The following is a 21,602-nucleotide window of genomic DNA, read 5'->3' on the forward strand; positions in this document are numbered from 1 at the left end:
TTAGCCTGGAGAAGAGGAGGCTGAGGGGAGAACTTACCGCTCTCTACAGCTACCTGAAAGGAGGTTGTAGTGAGGTGAGTGTCCGTGTCTTCTCCCAAGGGACAAGTGGAAATGGCCTCAAGCTGTGCCAGGGGAGATTTAGATTGGATACTAGGAAAAATTTCTTCACCGAAAGGGCAGTCAGGCCCTGGCGCAGGCAGCCCAGGGCAGTGGTTGAGTCCCCATCCCTGGAGGCATTTAAAAGATGGGTAGATGAGGTGCTTAGGGACATGGTTTAGTGGTGGGCTTGGCAGTGCTGGGTTAATGGTTGGACTTGATGATCTTAAAGGTCTTTTCCAACCTAAATAATTCTATGAATCTATGAGTCTGTGATTTTTTTTTCCCCTTGTGTTTTTTTTGTTTTTCCTTTGTATACTAGTGGGTGGAACAAGTTTTTTCATCAGAAGAGGTTTTAAGGCAGCAACTTATGTTGTTATGATCAGGATTTTCTGACATGGTTTGCATTTGAAATATTCAGTATCACTATAAATCAAAAGATACAAGTTCGTGCTATAGTCTTGTGTGCTACCTGGCTCTGAAATCACTGAAAACTGAAGAAACATATTAATATGCATATTACTGTGGAATTATTGGTTGGCTTTTCCTGCTGGGCAGCTGTTGGAACTAATCAGATTGTGCCTAAAAGCATAATAAGGAAAAACTTCAATAATGCTTAGCCCTCTTGGAAGCTCTGTCATTTCAGCTGTCATACTTACTTTCACTAATTTAGTCTAGATTTGCTGTTTTGTTAAAAGCCTTAATGCTGAATTTCAAAACAGATTTAATTTAATTTTACATTTTACAATGGGTTCTTCCACATATATCCACAGTAGGCCTCTTCTTACGGTAAAAGTAAAGTAAATTGAGGGTGGAAGTAGAGTTTTGACTCTGTAGGTAGAATGTATAACAAATTTAGCAACCAGTTTATAGTGTCACCTTAGGATTTTGAGATAGTGCTCTAAATTGTGAATCTGTGTAACAACTGAAAACTGTTTTGTTGTAGTGAGCAGTTCTGCAGATTTCCATGAACAAATTGATTCAATCCTTTCTTGGAGAGTACTTCTTTTGTCTTATTTCAGCATATGTGAATTTGATGTCCAGTGACAGACGTGGCCGTTGGTAGAATGTCCTAGGCATGTTTTAAAAATAGTAATGTGCCTAACAAAAATTTTGAATTAAAAATCAACTGTTCATTTAACTCGCTGCTTCGTAAACATAAGAAATTGAATTCTTGTTCATAGCTTAATACCTTAATGTGCAAGAATCCTAACAATACATTAAACCCTTTAAAATAAAGAAATAGAAATTAAGTAAGTGTAAAAATCAAGGTATAGTCTAAGTCTTTGTGTCTAAGTTAAAAATTGTTTAAGGAGTGTTTAAGTTAAATTGTTTGAGGTGTGTTTTGTTTTCCATGCTGATGGTCGGTTTCCTGGTTGGTGGACATAAGTTAACATGTTTTTGCTGGATTTTAGGTTGATTTATTTTAATAGTTTTGGTTTGGTAGATTCAGTTGTTTACATCACATTTCTAGAATATGAAGGCTAAACTTCACATTGAATTATTCAGAGCATGTTATCACCCCCAGAGGGTGCTTTCTTACAACCATTTTCCTGATTCGAACCTGTGTGTGGCTGAGAGATGCTGTCTTTGTTAGCAAGTGTGTCAAAGCAAGGTTAATTCTATGGGCATTGTGATGGTTCTTTAACCTGAGGTTATTATCATAGTGGAGTAGTTATGAAGAATCTAGGGAAAGTTCTCGGTTCTTGTTTGCCACACTGACACCTTGGTAGTTGAAATCATGTTGGTTGCCCAAAAGGTGTTGATATTTTCCACTAAGGAAGAGGCCGCAGGTCCAATTTCTGTGTTCATACTTTGAAGTTTTATTGTGCCACAAACAGTATGCGTACTGTTATTGGAAACATCTGTTTTAGGATGGTGATTGAATTAACCTCAGGAAAGAAGTTTGAGTGGATCCAGATCTGGGAAGGCTTGCTGTTTGTCTGACTTGGATTACACGAGTCGTTACTGGACAGAAATGGCTTCAACTGTCTTTGCTTAATTTGCTTTTTCTGGAACAGTACAGTTTGTGTGACGTCAGTCATATTGCTAAATAACATTTCAGCTATTTTGTTTATTCTGGTGTTAGCTTTCCTGTACAGATACACCCCATCATTCACTTTACTGCTAAGATTAACCACTCTATCTATGCAGTTTTTCTCATGAATTGTGGGAGAGCTTGTCTCAGCCTCAGAGGATAGATAGTTCATAATTTATTGGAGGATACACGTTACCTGGTGGGACTAATCTATATCTTTTCAATAGGAGATAGATATTATATTTACTTTCTGAAGATGGTGTTCTTCATGCTTAAATGTTGGCTTATTGTGTTCTATGGTTCTGTGGTTTTTTTCCACATTTTTTCCTGTTGGAGGAAAAACCCCTGCCCATCAGCCAAAGTTCATAGTGTATATTCAAGACTGAACTGCTACTAGAGAATCTAAACAGTGAACAAAAACTTAGCAGAAAAGCTGGAATGGAATGATGAGTGTTTGGTGTTTCCCCTGTAAACATGCCATTCTAATCTTAATTTTATTTTCTTTCTTGCAAATGAATTGTATCAATTTCATCACTGATTTTAAGTCTGAGAAATAGCAGAAGTCTTATTCAATTAGAGTAAAATTGGAATTTTATTTTTGTTTTTAGAAAGGAATATATTCTTGAGTGTAAGTACTTATAAAAGTTTGTATCAAATATGCTTTTAAGATTTTTGATCCCAAACAGCTCACAGGGAAGCTGTTTTTAGGAATATAACTTGTTAATTCGAAAGTCATGACAGTTTATATACTAGACATTTCAGTGCACATAGGTAGCATGAGATTTCTTTTCAAAATCAACTTTCAGAGTTGAGTTACTGCCTTATAGTAAGGAAATGTTTCTTCCTTTTTATCTTGCTTTTGTTCTACCGATTCAGATAAATAGACGTGAGTTACAGTGGAGGAGGAAGACGACAAGTTGTCTTCCTGATAAATCCGTCACTGGAAAATACATTTTCGGTTTATCCCCTACATTCCCTGATCAAAGTGGTGAAAAGACTTTTATTTAATGAGTTTTAGAATTCAGTCTCTCTCAAACTATTTTTAGTACTTCCTGTCACTCTGTACATCTTCTTAGCAACAGTATCTGATTTATTACTTTGAAATTGCAGTATTATTTATTATCTTCCAATGTGTAGTGAAGTGGTTCCTTGCACTTAAGTACATCACGCACTTTTACAGTTTAATATGGTAGTTTCACTGTTATTTTCTCAGAGTAATACAAAAAGGATAAGTTTTCACTATTTGGAAAAGCATAGCTTCATTTCTTTCACAAGCAAAAATGATCCTGTGGTAGTTAAATGTCCCACGCAAACTTTGTCGTCTTTTGAGTTTTACAAAACCCTGCAAAGAGTGGAGGTCTTGAGAAAGGCTTACTATCATGTTCATTCAGCAGTATTGGTGACAGGCCTACAATTTCTAAAGCCTGTTTGTGGAAGCTGGGGGCAGTCTACTCAAAATGAAAGAACTGAACTCTTATTATATTGGTTTTTTTCTCATTCTGTTACATTTTTGCCCATATGAATTCTGAATTTTCTATGTTAAGGCTGTGTATTTTTTAATGTCAAAATTCATAAAGCAGTCATCCACACCCATTAAAGTATGGTCTCTGCATGTGAAAGAATGTCCTTGTGGTGTAAAGCCAGAGAACATGTTGTCTTACACATTTATTTCCTTTGTGCTTCTGGATGCTAGGATCCCTGAAGAGAAGGGGGGGGGTGTGTGAGATACTCATGCCATTCAGATGAAAGTTTTGTCAACATTTTTTCCTTAAAGTGTAAACATAAAGGGAAGATATAGTGGGTTTGCTCACAGCTGAACTTTAGTTTAAAAGGGCCTCAGATCAAATAAGATAATCTTGCTAAATCACTTCTTGGAAAAACTACAGCATTAGAGGTTAGGATATGGATTTGCCTTAACGAAGATGCCATGTATTTAAAGAAATAAGCTGAAATTTTTTTGTGCGTGTGTGCGAGAGGGAATGAGATAATAACAATATGTTAATTTAATGAATGTTGGTTAGCAAGTATTTACGGTCCGTTTTAACAAAGGACAAAGGTTTTCTCTCTATTTTATTTTTTGTTTTTCCATTTGTCATGAGCCAAATCCATATGTGTCCATTACCCCCAGTTCCCACTGAAATTACTGGAAGCTGAGGATACTGGACAGTCTCTGCTTTAGGGTAAAGGAATTTTCAGAAATGTGCCAGTTGTTTCTATTTTCTTGTATACAAGTGGCTGAAAGTACTGATCTGGTTATAGAGCGGGTAGCGAATAGGAGGACATTACAGGTTCACACTGCTCCAACACCCCGTGAGCATTCGTCTGAGGGCTCTAAAATGTGCAAATAGGAGCCTAAGATACCTTGTTTGGCTGTTGAAGCAAAATGAGATTGTGATTTAGGAGCTGTTCTGAACAGCAATACAGAACTGTTAGCTGTTGCCTCCAAAAGCACAGTGAGGTATTAGAGAATTACATCACTAAAACACGTACTCATTTATTTCTCTTTTTTAGGGATACTTGGTTCTGTTCCTCATGCTGTTCTCAACTAAGGAATTGAGCAAATATGTAATTGTCACACATATATAATGCAAATATCAAAATTCACTTGCTGAATATATTGTTGCCTAATATAAATCCTAATTTTTTTTTCATTATATATCTATAGTGTGACTCCAAAGACAGAGAACATACTGAAGGACAAGTCAGGTATCTCGAGCTTTATCTACCTATGGAAACACGGGAATTCAGAGCAAAGCTCAAACATATTTAAACCTTAATCTGAACACCTTCAGATGTGTTAAAAATGTAGTTTCCTGTTCAACAGGATGTCTGTGAATACTTCTGAAAAACTATAATGGAGGAGATTAAGAGGGGAAGTTACTTCCGTAATTCCTTTACCTGCAGCTATTGACCTTTCTTCTTTTGGGAAGAGTGTCTCTAAATGAAAGAACTTTTGTTTAAAGTTTAAAATTCTAAAGTTTAGTTTCTAAAGTTTAAAGTTCTAAAGTTTAGTTTAAAACTTGATTGGTAATTCAGAAGTGGCTGACTCTTTCAGACAAGTTACAAACCTTGGACAACTGATGAAGTATCCCTGTACTTCAGTCTCCCATCTTCAGATAGTGGTACAACTATTTATGTAGCAGGAGTATTGTGAAGATAAGTTCCTTAAAGTTTTGTGGTGCAGCTGCAAATTTGCTGAAATATATAATTGTATGTCTACACTACATTGTGCAAGACTATTCAAGTGACAGCCCAGTTCCTGCTGCCACTTTTTTGTAAGCAATTATCTTGGTAACTTTATAGCATGTTAATGCAGTAATGTGGATACACCATCACTCCTATCCTAGTTTGTAGAGGTATGTGAAGAGAATTTTTATTAAAAGAAAAACTTAGGGGGTTTTGTTTTGTTTGGGGTTTGGTTTGGTTTTTAATTGTAATCCATGCTTCAAAAGAGAAGTTAGATTTCATTAAAAAAAGGTGAAACAGCATTTCACAGACCGAAGATGTAATATGGGAAGAGAATTGCCCTTGAAACCTGGTGCAGTCTTGAAAATGTTAAGTGTGTGTATTGCTACTTTCCAGCTCTCCATGTTCTCTCCCTTGTAAAGCTTGTAGATTAAAAATATTAACACATTTTAGGTATAGAGTTTCAGGCTTGCTTTAAGTGTAGACTGGACAAATTAGGGCAGAAAAAAAGTAAATATATTAAAAATGTAGTATTCACTGTCTCTAATTGTTTCTCCTTAATGGAGGTGAACATGATCTAATAAGTATATTCTGAGAACTGGATGCCAAGAATTGAGGAGGATGCAAAAATATTCCGTCTTAGAAAAACCTATCTGTCTATCTATCTATCTTACATCTATCTTAGAAAATAAAGTTGACAATGTTCAGAGTATGATAAGATTGAAAGGAACTCTTTACAGAAAGGAACAAACCATCTGAAAGGATTAAGGAGGCTTGAGCGATGTAATTGTTAGAACTGTTTAAGTCTTTTTGTAGTAACATTAAATTCAGATTTCCAAGGAAGTAACTTTGTGTTTAGGTATACCTCCTAGCCTTTTTTTTTTTTTTCCCTTCAGAAAATCAGTATTAAATGCATTGATTGTCTGCTTCTTAATTCCATATTATACTTTTTACTTATTATCCTTTCCAGCATGAAATGGTTCGTTATTATCCTCATGTTTTATCGATCCCATCTACAGCATTTTCACTTTCTGTTTGCTTCATAGGACGAATAAGGTTTTGTGTGTGGTTGTATATATGGAGAGGAAATCTTTGGCAGTGCTTTACATTTATGAAAGCTCTTTTATAATTGGAGGTGGAAAAAATAGCAAGTTATGATACAGACATTGCTAATAAATGATGTCCTTAACTTTTATGTAGGGATGGAGCTAATTAGGATGCTGAATGCACAGAACTCGCTTTAGGTTCATGCATGATTGGAAGCTTCCAAGTCCTACTTTTACTGCAGATTTGAACCTGTAAGCAGTTTATTCAGAGCTAAGCTTTGGCTTGCTTCAAAAGAAACCATGTGAAACAGCGTGTGATACTGACAGAAAACCATAAAATGAACAAAACTCATAGGAACCTTGGCCTACAAATTAAAAGTCTGTAGTTGTTTTGACAAAGAGCTAGTGTTTCAAATACGTAAGCAACTTTGCATCTGCTGAGTTTTGCATTATAAAAATTTCTTACCTTTGTAATTTTATTTTCTCCTTTGAGGTACTGTCACTCAGTTCATAAGGTAACCGCTGGTATTAATAACACATATTTCAAGTAACTTTGGGTTGTAAGCTGTGTGATGTGATGAGGGTGGTGACTGTGCAGTCTTTAAACAGGACAGCTGTCCAACAAATTTTAATCTTCTAGAATGCTTGAACACATGAATTGCACACTGTGTAAGTAACAGCAGATAAGGGACCTTTATTAGAGCTACAACACTTAGGGTATTATAGATCCGAATGTAGTAATATGCACTTAGTGTAGGAACTTACATCCATTATTGCCTATCATGTAGAATATTTTGTGTTTAAGGCTTTAGCTTGGCTTTGGGAATTCACATTTTCACATCCAAATTATCACCTTTGAAAGAAAAATGCAAGTTTAATTTTCAGCTTTCATTAAATATGCTGTCTGCTGTATAACTGTTGTTCAGTTTTCTGCATTCGGAATTGAAATTGTGCTACTATACTCTTTGGTAACATAACACTACGGTTATAGAGCAGTTCCACACGTCTTGACAAAAACGGACAAGGGAACAGTAGCTGGGACCTATCTTGTAACTTTGCAGGAGACCTGCAAAGGTTTTCTGTGTTGCTACATCTGAAATAACTAGCAGTTAGCAAACATGCATTGTTTTCTGGGCTTCCTGAAAAGATTTTAGGGTCCTTTGGACACAAGATTGCATCTCAGCCAAACTTTTATTATTAATTGATTACTTTAATGAATTAGTGAATTACTTTCTAATGGTAAGTTGATCTTTTTATCCCCCCCCCCCCCCCTTTTTTCTTTTTTTTCGTCTTTTTAACATTTAGTTCATTTTATTTCCCAGTATTGCTGCATTTGGCCTGCTGGAATTTAGCCGCTCTAAATGAGCTTATTTCAGGCAGAGTAAGATTTTTAGAAATAATAGAACTAGCTGATTTTTAGAGGATTGTTGACACGTAATAAATAAGCGTGCACTTCTAGCTTGTTGCAATATTCATTGAAATGAGTTACTGTAGAACATTACTAAAAGTTTATTATATGCACATTGTCTAGCCCTTGACTTTTGTTTAAGATTCAGTTGAACTAAAAACATACAGCCTATAATGTGTTTGTCATTTACAGTGCATGAAGATGAGTATTGATAATAAGTATAGGGCAAAGTTGTAGACACAAAACAATGAGCTGTCTTTGCTTGTGTGTCTTTCTCTAAAGGTTCAAACTACTCTTCTTGAATGAAGATTGAGGACAATGTTGATCTATTCTTTGTCAATTGACAATGTATAGTTATTATATACAATTATATAATTTGTAATGTTTTAAGAAATAATCACTAATAGACTGTCTTAACTTCAGAGTATTTTGTATCACAAGCAGTCATTTTTATACGGTTATTTAGCACTTTCTTTCCCTTCCCTATTTCTTTGAGAAATTACTGCGTTCTATGAACTTACTGGTCTGAAAGTGTAAGTTCATAACATGGTTTGAACACAACAGACCATGCCACTGTTGTGGGCATTAAAAAGAAGCTGGTCTTTTTTCCCATTCCTCTCAACAATGAAGCCCACGTTACAATTTGTGGCCTGAAAGAACGTGGATTACAATGTCCAGGTAGTCAGTACCCCATGGGTTTAACAAAACACTGTGGTGAGATACTGTGGTACTGCAATATGTATGTCTAGAGGCAAGTTATGTGTAGTCTTTAGGTGTGCTTTGTCATGTGCAGTCCTGTCCATAATACTAGAAGCTCTTCTAGCATATCACATTAAGTGTCCATGTGTCATGATTATGTATTTATTAATCTATCTTAATGTTACAATTTTTAAAAAGCTCTCTAATTTTTTTATTTACATGACAGCCCAAAACAGCTCCGAAAAGGACATTTGGATCCATTACAAATGAGCAGGTAAATATATGGTAGGGATTGTTCAACAAGAGTAACAGTTTCATTATTTAGAGACTATTGTGTGCATGAATCCGCTGAAAAGGATGTTATGAAAATTGAATAAGGTAACAGAGTTGCTTATTGCCCTGAGAAAGAATCTTGTGATCAGGGCCAGAACCTCTTAAAGCTAATCCTGGCTCTGAGATGGTCATAACCGTGTTTTGTCTCAAATAGTTAGGTTACATTGCTTAAAGTGTCTTTTTAGATTAAAAAAGTCAACATTTTTTATTTCTCCCTCCCATCCTTCTGTAGTGGTGGAGATAATAATGTAGCGGATTATTTTTACCAGTCAGTCATTTTAATGGCGAAAGGTACTATATAAATGTTAATTATCTATTATGCTTTTCCTATGGACTCATACCCTTCCTAGTGTGAACGAAAACTTCAGATCACTGGGCTAATGTGGTGACTGAGGTACAGTTCAATCCAAATAACAATCTGACCCTAATGGAAATTTTCAGTGAGGTTTTAATGATGATAGAGCCATTTACTTCAACATCAGGAATTTAATCCTGAGGGGTTTTCTTCATGTTTCTCTCAGGATTTTTAACTTTCAGTTTCTTTGCTCATAAGGGAGAGAATTAGATATTTATAATCTTAAAAATATGTTTCTTGAATGTTTCATCTTTTTTTGGAGAGTTTAGAATGGGAGAGCTGTCTGTTCTTCGAAAATGCGTTTGTTAAAATGCAGCATAATGTCACACCTAACCTTATCCCTTAAGCAACATGAAATAGGCTTGCTTGAATTAGGAGAAAGTATGGTTTTCTGTAGTGTGCTTTTTTTTTTTTTGGTGGTTTAAAAATGTGTATAAACCTGTAATGAATAGCAAGAAATACTCTTGGATAATATTTTTCCATAGAAAATTACTCAAGTGTTAATAATTAACTTGGAAGAGATCTTTGCGTTCTTTTCTGTTTCTCCAGTAGTGTACTGCTAGTGATGGGGAACTGAAGCTCTATATTTTATATCAAACTCGTATGCTATAATGAAAAATATCTTTCTCATACTTGATAGTTAAAGAAAAGCAGAAATGGGTATGCATATGTATAACTGCATGTATTCAAAGTCTATATGAAGTGTTTGTTGTAGTTGTGGGATCTAATGACAGAATAATCAGTGCCCATCTGTCAACTTGTGTACAAATAAAGAAGTAAAAGATAGCTGACAGGTTTTTTTTTCCCTCTAGCTTCTGTTACTTTTTTTTCTGGAAATCTATGCTAAAGCATAGAATATATAATTCATCATTTCTCAGTAATTATGAAATTTATTGCAAATAACTGCTAGCCAGATTGAAGATGAAGAGGAAACTCACAGTCTGCCTTCATGAAGAGATCAGCGTAGAATTACCATTCTAAAATTTAACCTAATTGGTTCAAAATGTGTATCTTGATTTAGAAATTATTTGGAAGGCTTATATTTTCATATGCCTTCTGCTAAAGAAGTCAAAGCTGTGTTTGTTTTATTGTTTCAAAATGTGTTCCCGTTCACTTTAGACTGTCCCTAGTTGCAACTTAATGTTGTCCCAAATACTGTGCAAGTAGCACAGTAATTTTTGAAATGTGGATGAATAGTTCTTTTCCATTAAATAAATGATTACTTATGTAGGGTCAAATTCTGTCTTTGAGAAAATGAATCAATTAAAGAGTACAGCCTTACACAGAATTAGACCTATAAATGCATTCACTTAACGGTGGGTAGCAAGATACAGTGAATATAAATCTTTTACAGGTAATGATAAACAAGGAACCTCGCACACTGGGAACGTTTTCTTTCCCTTTGGTCTGAATTGTCTCAAATCAGTTTAGAACGCACATGAAATTACATGAGTAAAGGTGAGACAAGCACAAAACAAAAAGAATGAGGCTGGACGCAGTTGTTCATTATTACAAGTATGACACACAAAAAGAAAATCCTGATTAGTCAGCATCCTTGTCGATGCTTTCTTTTTCTGGTCATCCTATACATTCAGCTTTAGTGATCTGCATTCTAGCTCTGCCCTTACGGGAGACAGGGCTGGAAAATTGCCTTTACATCCTTTCTTTGAAGGGTTGAGAGATGGGAGAAGATAGAATAATTGTGATATTCTTAATCCCCGCTTGTCTGAGGAGACAGCAGAAGAGGGTAATCAAGTTCTAAATTCCAATCTTTATTTTAGCAGACTACTTCGTCAACACTAGTGTTTTAAAAGAAGCTGTGTGTGTGCAATACGTGTAGCATTTCTTCGCAATTCCGGGAGTGTCAGTTGTTCAACAAACCCCATGAAAAAAATTGATTATTTTCAAATTGGTCTCATAGTTCTGTGATATTTTTTGAAATGAAAATAGGTCTTCTTTTCTCACTGGGATTGTAATTTTCACTACAAATATAAAATATATAATGATGAAGAAAGGAATAGCTTTAATGAGTTTTTAAATATATTTCTAATAAATTGTTATGACTTAGTTTTGCCTGTACCATCTAATGCCTGAATTATGTAGTAAGCCCCTTTTCAATGATGATAGTGGGGTTTTTTACGCTAATGGTTTCGGATCATGTCCAGAGTTGTTCCACGAACAGAGAAAGAGTCCCTTTATCTTTCTTGCTTTCCTTGAAATTGAATATTGGTTTCGGTCCTCCAGTGTATGCATACTGTCTTGCCTTTGGACGTGGTTGAACTTTGGCTTTGTTCCTCTTCTCCACACTCACTCATACAATAGAGAAACCAAATTACATCTGTCCAGGAATTTAATAAATTTTCTGTAGAAATAGAGAAACTAGTTAAAAAAACAGCACAAAACAAAACACACAACCACTCTCTCCAAGCCCACCGCTCCTGTTTTTCTAAAGTATCCGTTTCTTCATGTTTGCTCTGAATCTTTCTTAAGGCCCTAAAACTTAAAGCAAAATCAGATATTGCAAAATAAAGCTAAATATATAAATGTGTATTCCTGTGTACAGTATATATAAAAATATATATTCCATTACAATGTCAGAACATTAATGAAATATTTAAATATACTGTCATGATAAAGGATGTTCTTTTTGTGTCTTGTAGGGTCAAAATGTGTTTGGTCTTGATATAATTGAGACACCTGAGGGAGATAAGTGGCCTCAACTGATTGTCCAGCAGATCCTGGATAGGGAGCAGAAGGATACCTATGTGATGAAAATTAAAGTTGAAGATGGTGGAAGTCCTCCAAGATCTAGCACTGCCATCCTGCAAGTCACAGTGACTGATGTGAATGATAATCGCCCAGTCTTCAAAGAGAATGACATTGAAGTTAGCGTTCCAGAAAATGCTCCAGTGGGCACCTCTGTTTCTCAGCTCCATGCCACTGATGCAGACCTGGGCTCAAATGCACAAATCCACTTCTATTTCAGCAATCAGATCTCCAGTTTGGCCAAAAGGCTGTTTGCCATTGATAACACCACTGGCCTCATCACTATACGAGAACCACTAGACCGGGAGGAATCTCCTGTACACAAATTAACTGTTTTGGCAAGTGATGGCAGTTCAACTCCATCAAGAGCAACAGTGACTGTTAATGTTACAGATATTAATGACAATGTCCCTTCAATAGACACAAGATACATCATCAATCCAGTGAACGGGACAGTGCTTTTGTCTGAGAAGGCTCCCCTTAATACAAAAATTGCGTTGATAACAGTAATGGACAAGGATGCTGATCTGAATGGAAAAGTTACTTGTTTTACAGATCATGATGTCCCTTTTAGGCTAAAACCAGTGTTTGATAATCAGTTTCTTCTGGAGACAGCCACGTTTCTAGATTATGAAGCCACACGGGAATATGCCATTAAAATAGTGGCTTCAGATTCAGGGAAACCTCCGTTAAACCAGTCTGCAATGCTCCTGATCAAAATTAAAGATGAAAATGACAATGCCCCAGTTTTTACACAGCCTATCATAGGTCTTTCCATCCCTGAAAACAATGCTCCTGGTACTCAGCTAACCAAGATAAGTGCTACGGATGCTGACAGTGGGCGTAATGCTGAGATCAGCTATATCCTGGGTTCTGATGCACCCCCTATTTTCAACCTTGACCGCCGTACAGGCATTCTGACAGCAGTGAGAAAGCTGGACAGAGAAAAGCAAGACAGGTACTCCTTCACTGTGCTGGCTAAGGATAACGGGATGCCACCCTTGCAAACCAATGCTACTGTGACAGTGTCTGTCCTGGACCAGAATGATAACAGCCCTGCTTTCACACATAATGAATATAATTTCTATGTGCCAGAAAACTTACCCATGTATGGCACAGTGGGGCTTATCACAGTTACAGATGCTGACTCGGGAGAGAATGCTGCAGTCACTCTCTCTATATTAAATGGTAGAGATAATTTCATTATAGATCCACTTACTGGTGTAATAAGACCTAACATTACCTTTGATAGGGAACAGCAGGGCTCATATACTTTCCAGGTAAAAGCTGTGGATGGAGGAAGACTGCAGCGTTCCTCGACTGCCAAAGTGACCATCAATGTTGTTGATGTAAATGACAACAGGCCCGTTTTTGTTATTCCTTCATCTAATTATTCGTATGAGTTGGTTCCAACATCGGCCAGTCCAGGGTCTGTAGTTACTAAAGTCTTTGCAGTTGATAATGACACAGGAATGAATGCGGAGCTCCGCTATAGCATCATAGGTGGGAACTCAAGGGGCTTGTTTACAATTGACCAATTGACAGGCAATATTACTTTGAAAGAGAAGGTAATTACATCAGATCACGGCTTGCACAGACTGGTGATAAAAGTCAATGACCTAGGACAGCCAGAGTCGCTTTATACTATAGCTCTCGTGCATTTGTTTGTGAATGAGACAGTCACCAATAGTTCCTACGTACAAGAGCTAGTGCGCAGGAATATGGAAACTCCGGTTGGCCAGAATGTTGGGGATGGTGAGATAACCCCGCAAACCAATGATTATGTCAAGATCATCATTGCCATTATTGCAGGCACTATGACAGTTATTCTGGTAATTTTTGTTACTGCTTTAGTACGGTGCCGCCAGACGCCTAGGCACAAGGTTGTCCAAAAAAACAAGCAGAGTGGTGAATGGGTTTCCCCAAACCAAGAGAATAGGCAGATCAAGAAAAAGAAGAAGAAGAAGAAGCGCTCTCCAAAAAGTCTCCTCCTCAACTTTGTGACTATTGAAGAATCTAAGCCTGATGATCCTGGCCACGAGCACATAAATGGCACTTTAGACATTCCCGTAGAGCTAGAAGAACAGACTATGGGAAAATATAACTGGGCCACAACACCAACCACATTTAAGCCTGATAGCCCAGATTTAGCAAAGCACTACAAGTCTGCTTCTCCGCAGCCTACCTTTCAAATTAAACCCGAGACTCCTGTACCCCCCAAGAAGCACCATGTCATTCAGGAACTGCCTCTAGATAACACCTTTGTGGTGGGCTGTGACTCGCTTTCCAAGTGCTCATCAAGCAGCTCGGACCCTTACAGTGTTTCTGAATGCAGCTGTCAAGGAGGCTTCAAGACTCCAGGCCCCATACACACCAGACAGGTAATGGAAATGTTAAGGTGCTCTCTTTCTCCTTCCCTTCTTACTTTGCCATTCCTATAACTCTAGCTCTAAGCACTGCAAAATAACTTTTTCTGCAAGGATTAAAAGTTTGAAAGGTCATGTTTGATTGAGGCATTGAAAAGTAAGCAATTTGAGATTCATCACTGCTGAGGGAGAAAATGAAAAGAAAATGACTGTTGGCTGTAAGGAAATTGAGCAGTGAGTGATTACATTGGCGGGCATTCCTGGCTGCAGATGGCAGTATGGCACTTCCTGCAGTACTGCAGTACCTAGTGCAGCTCTGTAAAGCAGCGGGGGGTTATGGTGCTGTCCTCTGTAGTATTGTATGCTCAAGAATTGAAGTAATCTAGGCCAGGTGGAAAGCAATAAAGCTTTACAGGATCTGATAAGTGGTTCTTAATATTAATGGAGTCTGGAATTGCAGCCTTCATTTGGGCATAGCTTTACTTCAAGGTCTCTCAAAAGCAGACAAGGATTTTCCACTGAGAGTTTCAGTGCCATTTTCAGAATAGAAACATACTGGACTGCTTAAATCTGGTGGAATGACACAGTCGACGGGCAAAGTTAGGGGAAAATTAAAAGCATCAGTACAATTGCTCTTATTTGTTTGTTGCTGTGCCTGATAAACCAGATATTAGCTTCTCAGAAATTCAGCACAGCAAAGGAAATGTCTAAAGAATCCTCAGCTTAAAATTAAAAATAAAATGAGAACCAAAGTACCTTTTATTCTCCAAGACCCTACAGAAAGGCTTTAAGTCACTGGAAATTGAATTTAATGTCTATCCATATTCTGGAAAGTTTCATTAATAATAAAGCTTTGCTGTTTGTCTGTTTACTTCTCTTTCTTCACAAATAACATGAAGTTTTCAGTGAAAATAGTTTTCTAGTTAAGCTTTAATTAGTCACGGAATTAATCATTAAAGAAACAAATACTTCAGGAGAGTTTATTACATTACTGATAATATAATTTTAATACTATTGCTCGGGAACAAATCCTCAGCACAACTGACTGTTAGACTTTTTGCTCCAGCTAAGGGTTTGAATTTTTTTCTGTGGGCTTTGTTTTATTACCACTATAGTGATAACAAAATGTGCCTAAATAAAGCTCCTCATTCAAAGTAGTCATCATATTTTTGAAAATTGCAAGATGGGTTGTTTATTTTATTGTATTTTATTCCCCTTACCAACACAAATCTGTACAGTAGTCCGTATCATTATGCTTTGTAAAACTTTCATCTTTTTCTGAGATGCATTAACTGAAAAATTGAAGGGGGAAAGAAAGGATTTTCTTATTTCTAAGACATGACAGCAATGGAAAATGTATGGCTTTTTGAGATTTGAGTATTTTCTATTAAAGATATTTGAATGTGTTAATTACAATTACACATTGGAAAAGCTTCTTGCTAATTTGTTCATCTGTTTGAACTCTCATAACTCTGAGGAGGGTGGTGCTGTTTTCAGCATCTCTGTAGGCCTGGTCTAAGTGATTTTTCAGTTGAGTTCTGGTATAGTTCCTCTGAGCCAGAAAGTTCTTCCATTGTCTGCTCAAATACACTTTATCATGCAGTAATGCTGCTAACAAAGAAAGCAAGCTCATGACTCTCTAGGTTTTTACTAACATAGTTCTTCTCCATCAGAAGGGACTTTTAAAGTAGAATGGAAAGCAATTCTCTTTAGAAGCTGGTTGGGGAAAAGAGCATTTTCTTTTATCTGTACCTTAAAGGTCAATGACAGGGGCTTCCTATCTGGAAGAACAGAATAGAACTGGGTTTTTTTAATACTCATTACCTGATATTAGCTTATCTTCATATAGCTGTACCTGAAATTATATTAGTATGATGTGCTGAATGTATCAAGAAGAGATTAATACTACTATTTGTATTGATTTTGTTAAATCTACAGTTATCCTTCTTTTAGGTTTATTTTTCTGTATGAAAGTGATCACATTGTTGGAGAAAGTATAATTATTCACTATAAATGGCCTTTTACACTAATTTGAAAACAACATTTACCTTTAAACGTGTGAATTCACATTTTTATTACTATTTAAATAAAATATGAGTAATTTCATTAATGTATTTATTTACATAAATTGGGCAAGAAAGGCCAATAGATTTAAATCCTTTGTGTTAGACCATGATCAGAAAGGCAGAATTGTATTTCATGATAATTAAAAACAAGCAAACTATTTCTTAAATGTCAGCAGATCTTTTCAAAGTCAGTCTTACTCCTAACCTGGGTTTGTATATTGTAGTCTGTATACTTCGATCTCCTGTGGGGCTATAGCAGGTGGCTCGGGTCAGACTAACTTGGAGTTGTCACTGTTAGCCAGTAAAGAAACGAAACACAAGAATAAGCTTCTGCTACAGTGCTTCAGATGTCATGCTGTCCTGCCATCCTCCAGCCTCGGAGACTTAACAGGGTGTTCTTGGTTAATGATGCATTTGTCTCGTGCATTCTCTGAATTTTCAGAAAACTGTAGGACAGCCCGGAGAATTGAGAGAGAATAAGTTCCATTAAAAAGGGAGGTGTACTAGTTTAAAAACAGAAAATAAGATGTCTAATGTGAGAAAAAATATTTTATTTTATCACTAACAATTACTGTAATGACTTTTACAAGCCAAAAGCTCTCTGAAGGAGACTAAAGATGATTACATTCACCGTGAAGATCTCTCTTCAGTTTCTAATGAGTGCTGATATTAATAGGCTGACCTCTCAACTGTTCTTAGTCTTCTCCATGCAAGACCTTCTACTTAGATATTTAAAATAATACTGAGTTAAAGCTAAAAATATGTTTTCTTTTGAAGCTCTAAATTTTGTGTCTGTCTGAATGGTATTGATTCAAGTCTTTAAAGAAAGGAAATTATGTGTTTGCTTTACTGCTAAATTTGTCTAAGTGATCTATAAAATGACAGAAAGTCATTATAGCAGTTGTACTCAAAAAGCATGCAAGAGAAGAGGGAAAGATTTTTCTTCTAAAAAACCAAAATATCTCTTTAGTGGTCATGTGGGCAAATAAATACAGCAGTGCAACAGCTGAAATTTTTATGGAGAATGAATTACAGACTCCTGAAGCAGCTGAGGACACGTTGAATCATGAACTCCACAGGAAGTTGAAGAGGGAAAAGTATGGTCCTAATGTAATCTCTTCTAAGAGAGAGATCAAGCTTCTGTTGTGTGTGAGAAAGGGCAAGGGAGAGAGAGATCAATATTATTTTGAAGTTACACAGTAGGAATTAATAAATACTGATGACAGTAGACCTTCAGAATAGCATGCTTTCTTTTGGGTTGTAGTAGAGAGAATTCTTTTAAAGAAGTTCTACCAAGTGATAAATTGTGAAGGGTCGTCTTATTCATAATAAGGATTTTCAAACTAGGGTATTTGGAGGCTCATAAAATCAAACTGACTTACAGTGTCATCAGATTTTCATTGTTTTGGTAGTCGTTGGCCTCACAGAAAGATGCATTTCTTTGGTAGAAAAACATACAGCACCTTTAAAGTTTATCTGTCTGCAAGCTTTGTAAAAGCTCAATTGCTTTTGACATTTACCTTAGAGAGAGCAGACTATGTGAAATATTCCATACTGACACAAATCTTCTAATTCTTTTTGCATTTGTGCTGGAATGATGAAAAGAAAGGAGAGGTTTTTCCAGTCTAGTTTTCATGTAGTATGTAACACAATTTTAAAATCTGAAATTATTGCTCAAGTGCTTTAAACAACTTTCAGACAATTCGAATGCCTGTCTAGGTATCAACCTGTCTATTCAAAACATGCATAATTATAGAGTACAATGTTATCTCTGGCAGCTTGGTTCAAAGAAGCTACTGCCACAAAGGTTCATTAGAACTTCCCATGCATGCTCCTTCCTGTCCCTTTCTTTTAACTAATCCGATTTCAGACATTCTTTTCATTTGAAGATAGTACAATGCATACTATAGGAACAGTAGCAATCTTTGAAAATAAACACCCAGGTCCCATGACCTTTTGTATTGCTATTGTAAACTTTAACTCCAGAACAAGTTTTATCTGACTCTGTGTTAGTGAAGAAGTGTAACTGTTCCTGAAAGCACCACTGGAGGACTTGGTTCAGTTTCAGTCCACCTCTTCCACTGACAGAGGTGGAAGGCGCAATGACGCTCTGCGTCTACGATTACATGCCTTTTGGTGGTTCTCCCTGCTTCACAGTGGACTCTGGTCTGTATGTTAATTTAGCTCCACTGCTAGTACACTGTACCATATTTGGGAAATTGTTGAGGGAGTGAACAGATGTGCAGATTGATTTTTCTCATATTTACTAATGCAAATCTTCATTAGTTGCTTTTAGTTGCCAGGATTCTATCATCTGTGAACGTATCCATACCTATGAATAGAAATTTCAGATGACACTGATCTCTGCTCAGCTTGTTGGTTAGAAACTGACTGGAGATAGACATTATATTCCTTGTAGAAATCTGAACGGGAAGTAGACCTCATTTAAAATACGTTGCCTGTTTGGGGTCCTGCTGTCTCATTAGCGACTGTTTAGACCTGCTTACAGTTATGGTACATTTGGTTTTCTGATTCTGATTTGAAATGTGGTGAAATGTCGTTATAACTTCCTACTCACTGTGAGAACAGTGTGCTTAGGATGTGAATTGAAAGAATATTGCACTGTTCCTGAAACTGATAGCTCTGAAAACTCGCCTGTTATGTAAATCTTTAGCTGCAAGAATTATTGTTTTGTTTAATAACAGTGAGACTAGTGAGTTTAATCTAGTATACTGTAATAATCAGTAGGCAGTGCTGATGCTTCTGATATGTAAAAGGGTATAGAGCTAACACTGATACTTTGCATTGACAGATACAGAGTAAATTACACTCAGAGAACATTTTCTTCTAAATATCAGCTAAATAGCTGTCGGTATAAGCCCTTCCTAAAAGCCATTTCAAAATTGATTACTATGATTCTAAATATTCTTGTTATTTTCTCTTAATTTTCTGGCTGATAATTTTGCTGGTAGTTCGGATATGCTGCCATGTATATACGTTTCAGAAAAAAGCTGAAATTCACATCTGGAGAAAAGATAAGTGAAAGTCTGTGACTCGGAAGTTAGTGAGCCGTTACTTAAATGTGCAGTACTACTGAAGTAAAGCTGGTCAAGAAAATGCTTTTCCTCTGTGGAACACTTTAAAGAAAAACTTCTTCAGAATTGTTCTTTTAATATATATTTTTCACTGGAAAAGCATGGGGGAAGATATTTGGGAAGTGTACCCCCTTATCTCATAGTAGAAGACAAAAACAGAGCACAAATGGGAAGAAAAGAAAAAAGAAAGTAATGTTTTGTGTGAGGAAAAATGAAAAATTTTGAATACGACACCTAAGTAAAAACTAATTCGGAGAAAACAAAGGCTTTTTTTTTCCTAGTAAGAAGTCATTGACTGAGTTTATACTGAAGTTGGTAGATGAAGTTCCAGCATTAATAACTGGGTGATTTTTATGCAAGCTAGAATGATATGCAATTCTCTGTCCAGTAGCAGCTTGCCTTGGAATAGTAGCAGCATAAATTTTCCTAAACATTAAGTGCATTTCACCTTCATTTTTCAGTGGGATAACTGAAAAGTTTACTCTCTTCTCCTCATGAACCAACTTTTTTTTTTTTTTTTTTTCTAATGACCTATAGCTATAAACCATTGTCAGCAAAGAAGTCTGATTTAACTATGGTTTAATTTTCACACTTCTTTCTTTTCCTATTTTCTCCCAGAAGATATTGCACTCGATAATCTGCAGTTGATAGCAATTTCCTGACCAGTGAGTGGCTAGTGTCTTGGTGACTGGGGTATTGATAGTGCTTTCTTTCCTGTGAAATAATTGATTGGAATGGCTTGATTTCTGTGAATTTTTAGGACTCTGTTGATGATAAATACAGATCAAAGATGCAAAATAACTCTTCAAATCAAAGTATTTTATGCTCTTTGGAACAATGCTCTTGAATGAAGTCTGCTAAAACCTGTAGAACATGTTCTAGGGAGTATGGTAGTCTTCTGATAGGTATAATCTTGCAACAGCACTTGGGGTTTCGAAATGATAAAGCAAAAAAAAATAGTAAGAAATCTAGAATAACATATATAGAAGCTATTTCTGTGGCTCCTTCTGTTTCAGCATTTTTGCTATGTGTATATAGATGTGTGCAGATCTTTGCTTGTGTATAGAAACCTGAAAACAACACACACATCAAAAATGGTTGGTTACTTAGAACCGCAATAGTTGAGTACTTCTCAAACCATACAGTGATTGACATGGTAGAAATTTGGAAACAAACTTTACAATATATGGGGAAAATTATGCAGGAAAGGGCTATTCTCATGCTGTTTCTCTGTTTGCCAGCTCTGAACGTCATCGCATCTGATGTTATATACTGAAGTCGTACGTGTACACAATGATGTTAAGCCAGCAAACATGAAAACAAGGAAATAGCACGAGAAAGCCCTTTGTCCTGTCTCTGATTGCCGAAGAAATTTATCGTCTGATCTCCAGAGGGGTTTGGAAGTGACGATGAACTGTTCAAGCTGCCCTACTGAAAGGTATCAAGGGCAAGAATTTTTTAAAAAGAAAAGACAAAGAAATTTTAGTACATTGTGCTATAGTGTTCTATAACGTAGTTTTGCTAAGAAAAAAGTAATGTGACCCATCCTTCTTCACAGTTGGCGATTATGGTAAATTTATTTTGCTTGTAATCTTCTTGTCCCAGATTTTTTCCTTATTTATTTTAGTTGAAACAATTAGGAATTCGTTTCTATAAATATGTTAAAAGGGAGCAATAAATTTTATTCATACATTAAAAAGAGAATGTAAAGTTCTTTATACTCCCTGCATTTAAAAGAAAAACAAATGAATTGTTGTCACTTATAGCACCATTATACATGTTAAGAATTAAATGTTATTTATATCTATTCCATAATATTTTTAATGATGATAATGCTGCTATGGATCATAAATAGAATTGATCGAATCACTGCTTTCTCATTTTATAGGCACAATAGTCGTAGTGAAAAATGAGTACTTCCTGCTTTCTTATCCACATTTTGTAATAAATGATCACCTTTTAAATAACTGGAAAGTATTCACTTAACTTTTAAAAATAAAATTTATTTTGCATCTTGCTTGCTGAAATCTAGATAATGTCTGTGTAACAGGTGCCATACATTTAACCTTTTGAAGTACTTTTATTTAAGAAAAAGAAGTCATAAATCCAGTGGCTTGCTTTTCAGTGTGATAAAATAGGAAATAGCAT

At 36.1% G+C, this 21,602-nt stretch overlaps 1 protein-coding gene across 1 annotated transcript in view; it reads left to right on the forward strand.

Annotated features, from left to right (window-relative positions):
• The window catches only part of PCDH11X (protocadherin 11 X-linked), a gene marked incomplete at both ends in the record, with an annotated part of 453,149 nt that overhangs the window by 18,641 nt on the left and 412,906 nt on the right, over positions 1 to 21,602 (forward strand). The window contains 2 exons of the mRNA XM_082323174.1: positions 8,700 to 8,747; positions 11,822 to 14,308. Of these exons, the coding sequence (XP_082179300.1) occupies positions 8,700 to 8,747; positions 11,822 to 14,308 (2,535 nt within the window). The remainder of the gene's footprint in view (positions 1 to 8,699; positions 8,748 to 11,821; positions 14,309 to 21,602) is intronic.

This window comes from Platalea leucorodia (assembly GCF_965183815.1).
Source record: "Platalea leucorodia genome assembly, chromosome: 10".
Lineage (NCBI taxonomy): Eukaryota > Metazoa > Chordata > Aves > Pelecaniformes > Threskiornithidae > Platalea > Platalea leucorodia.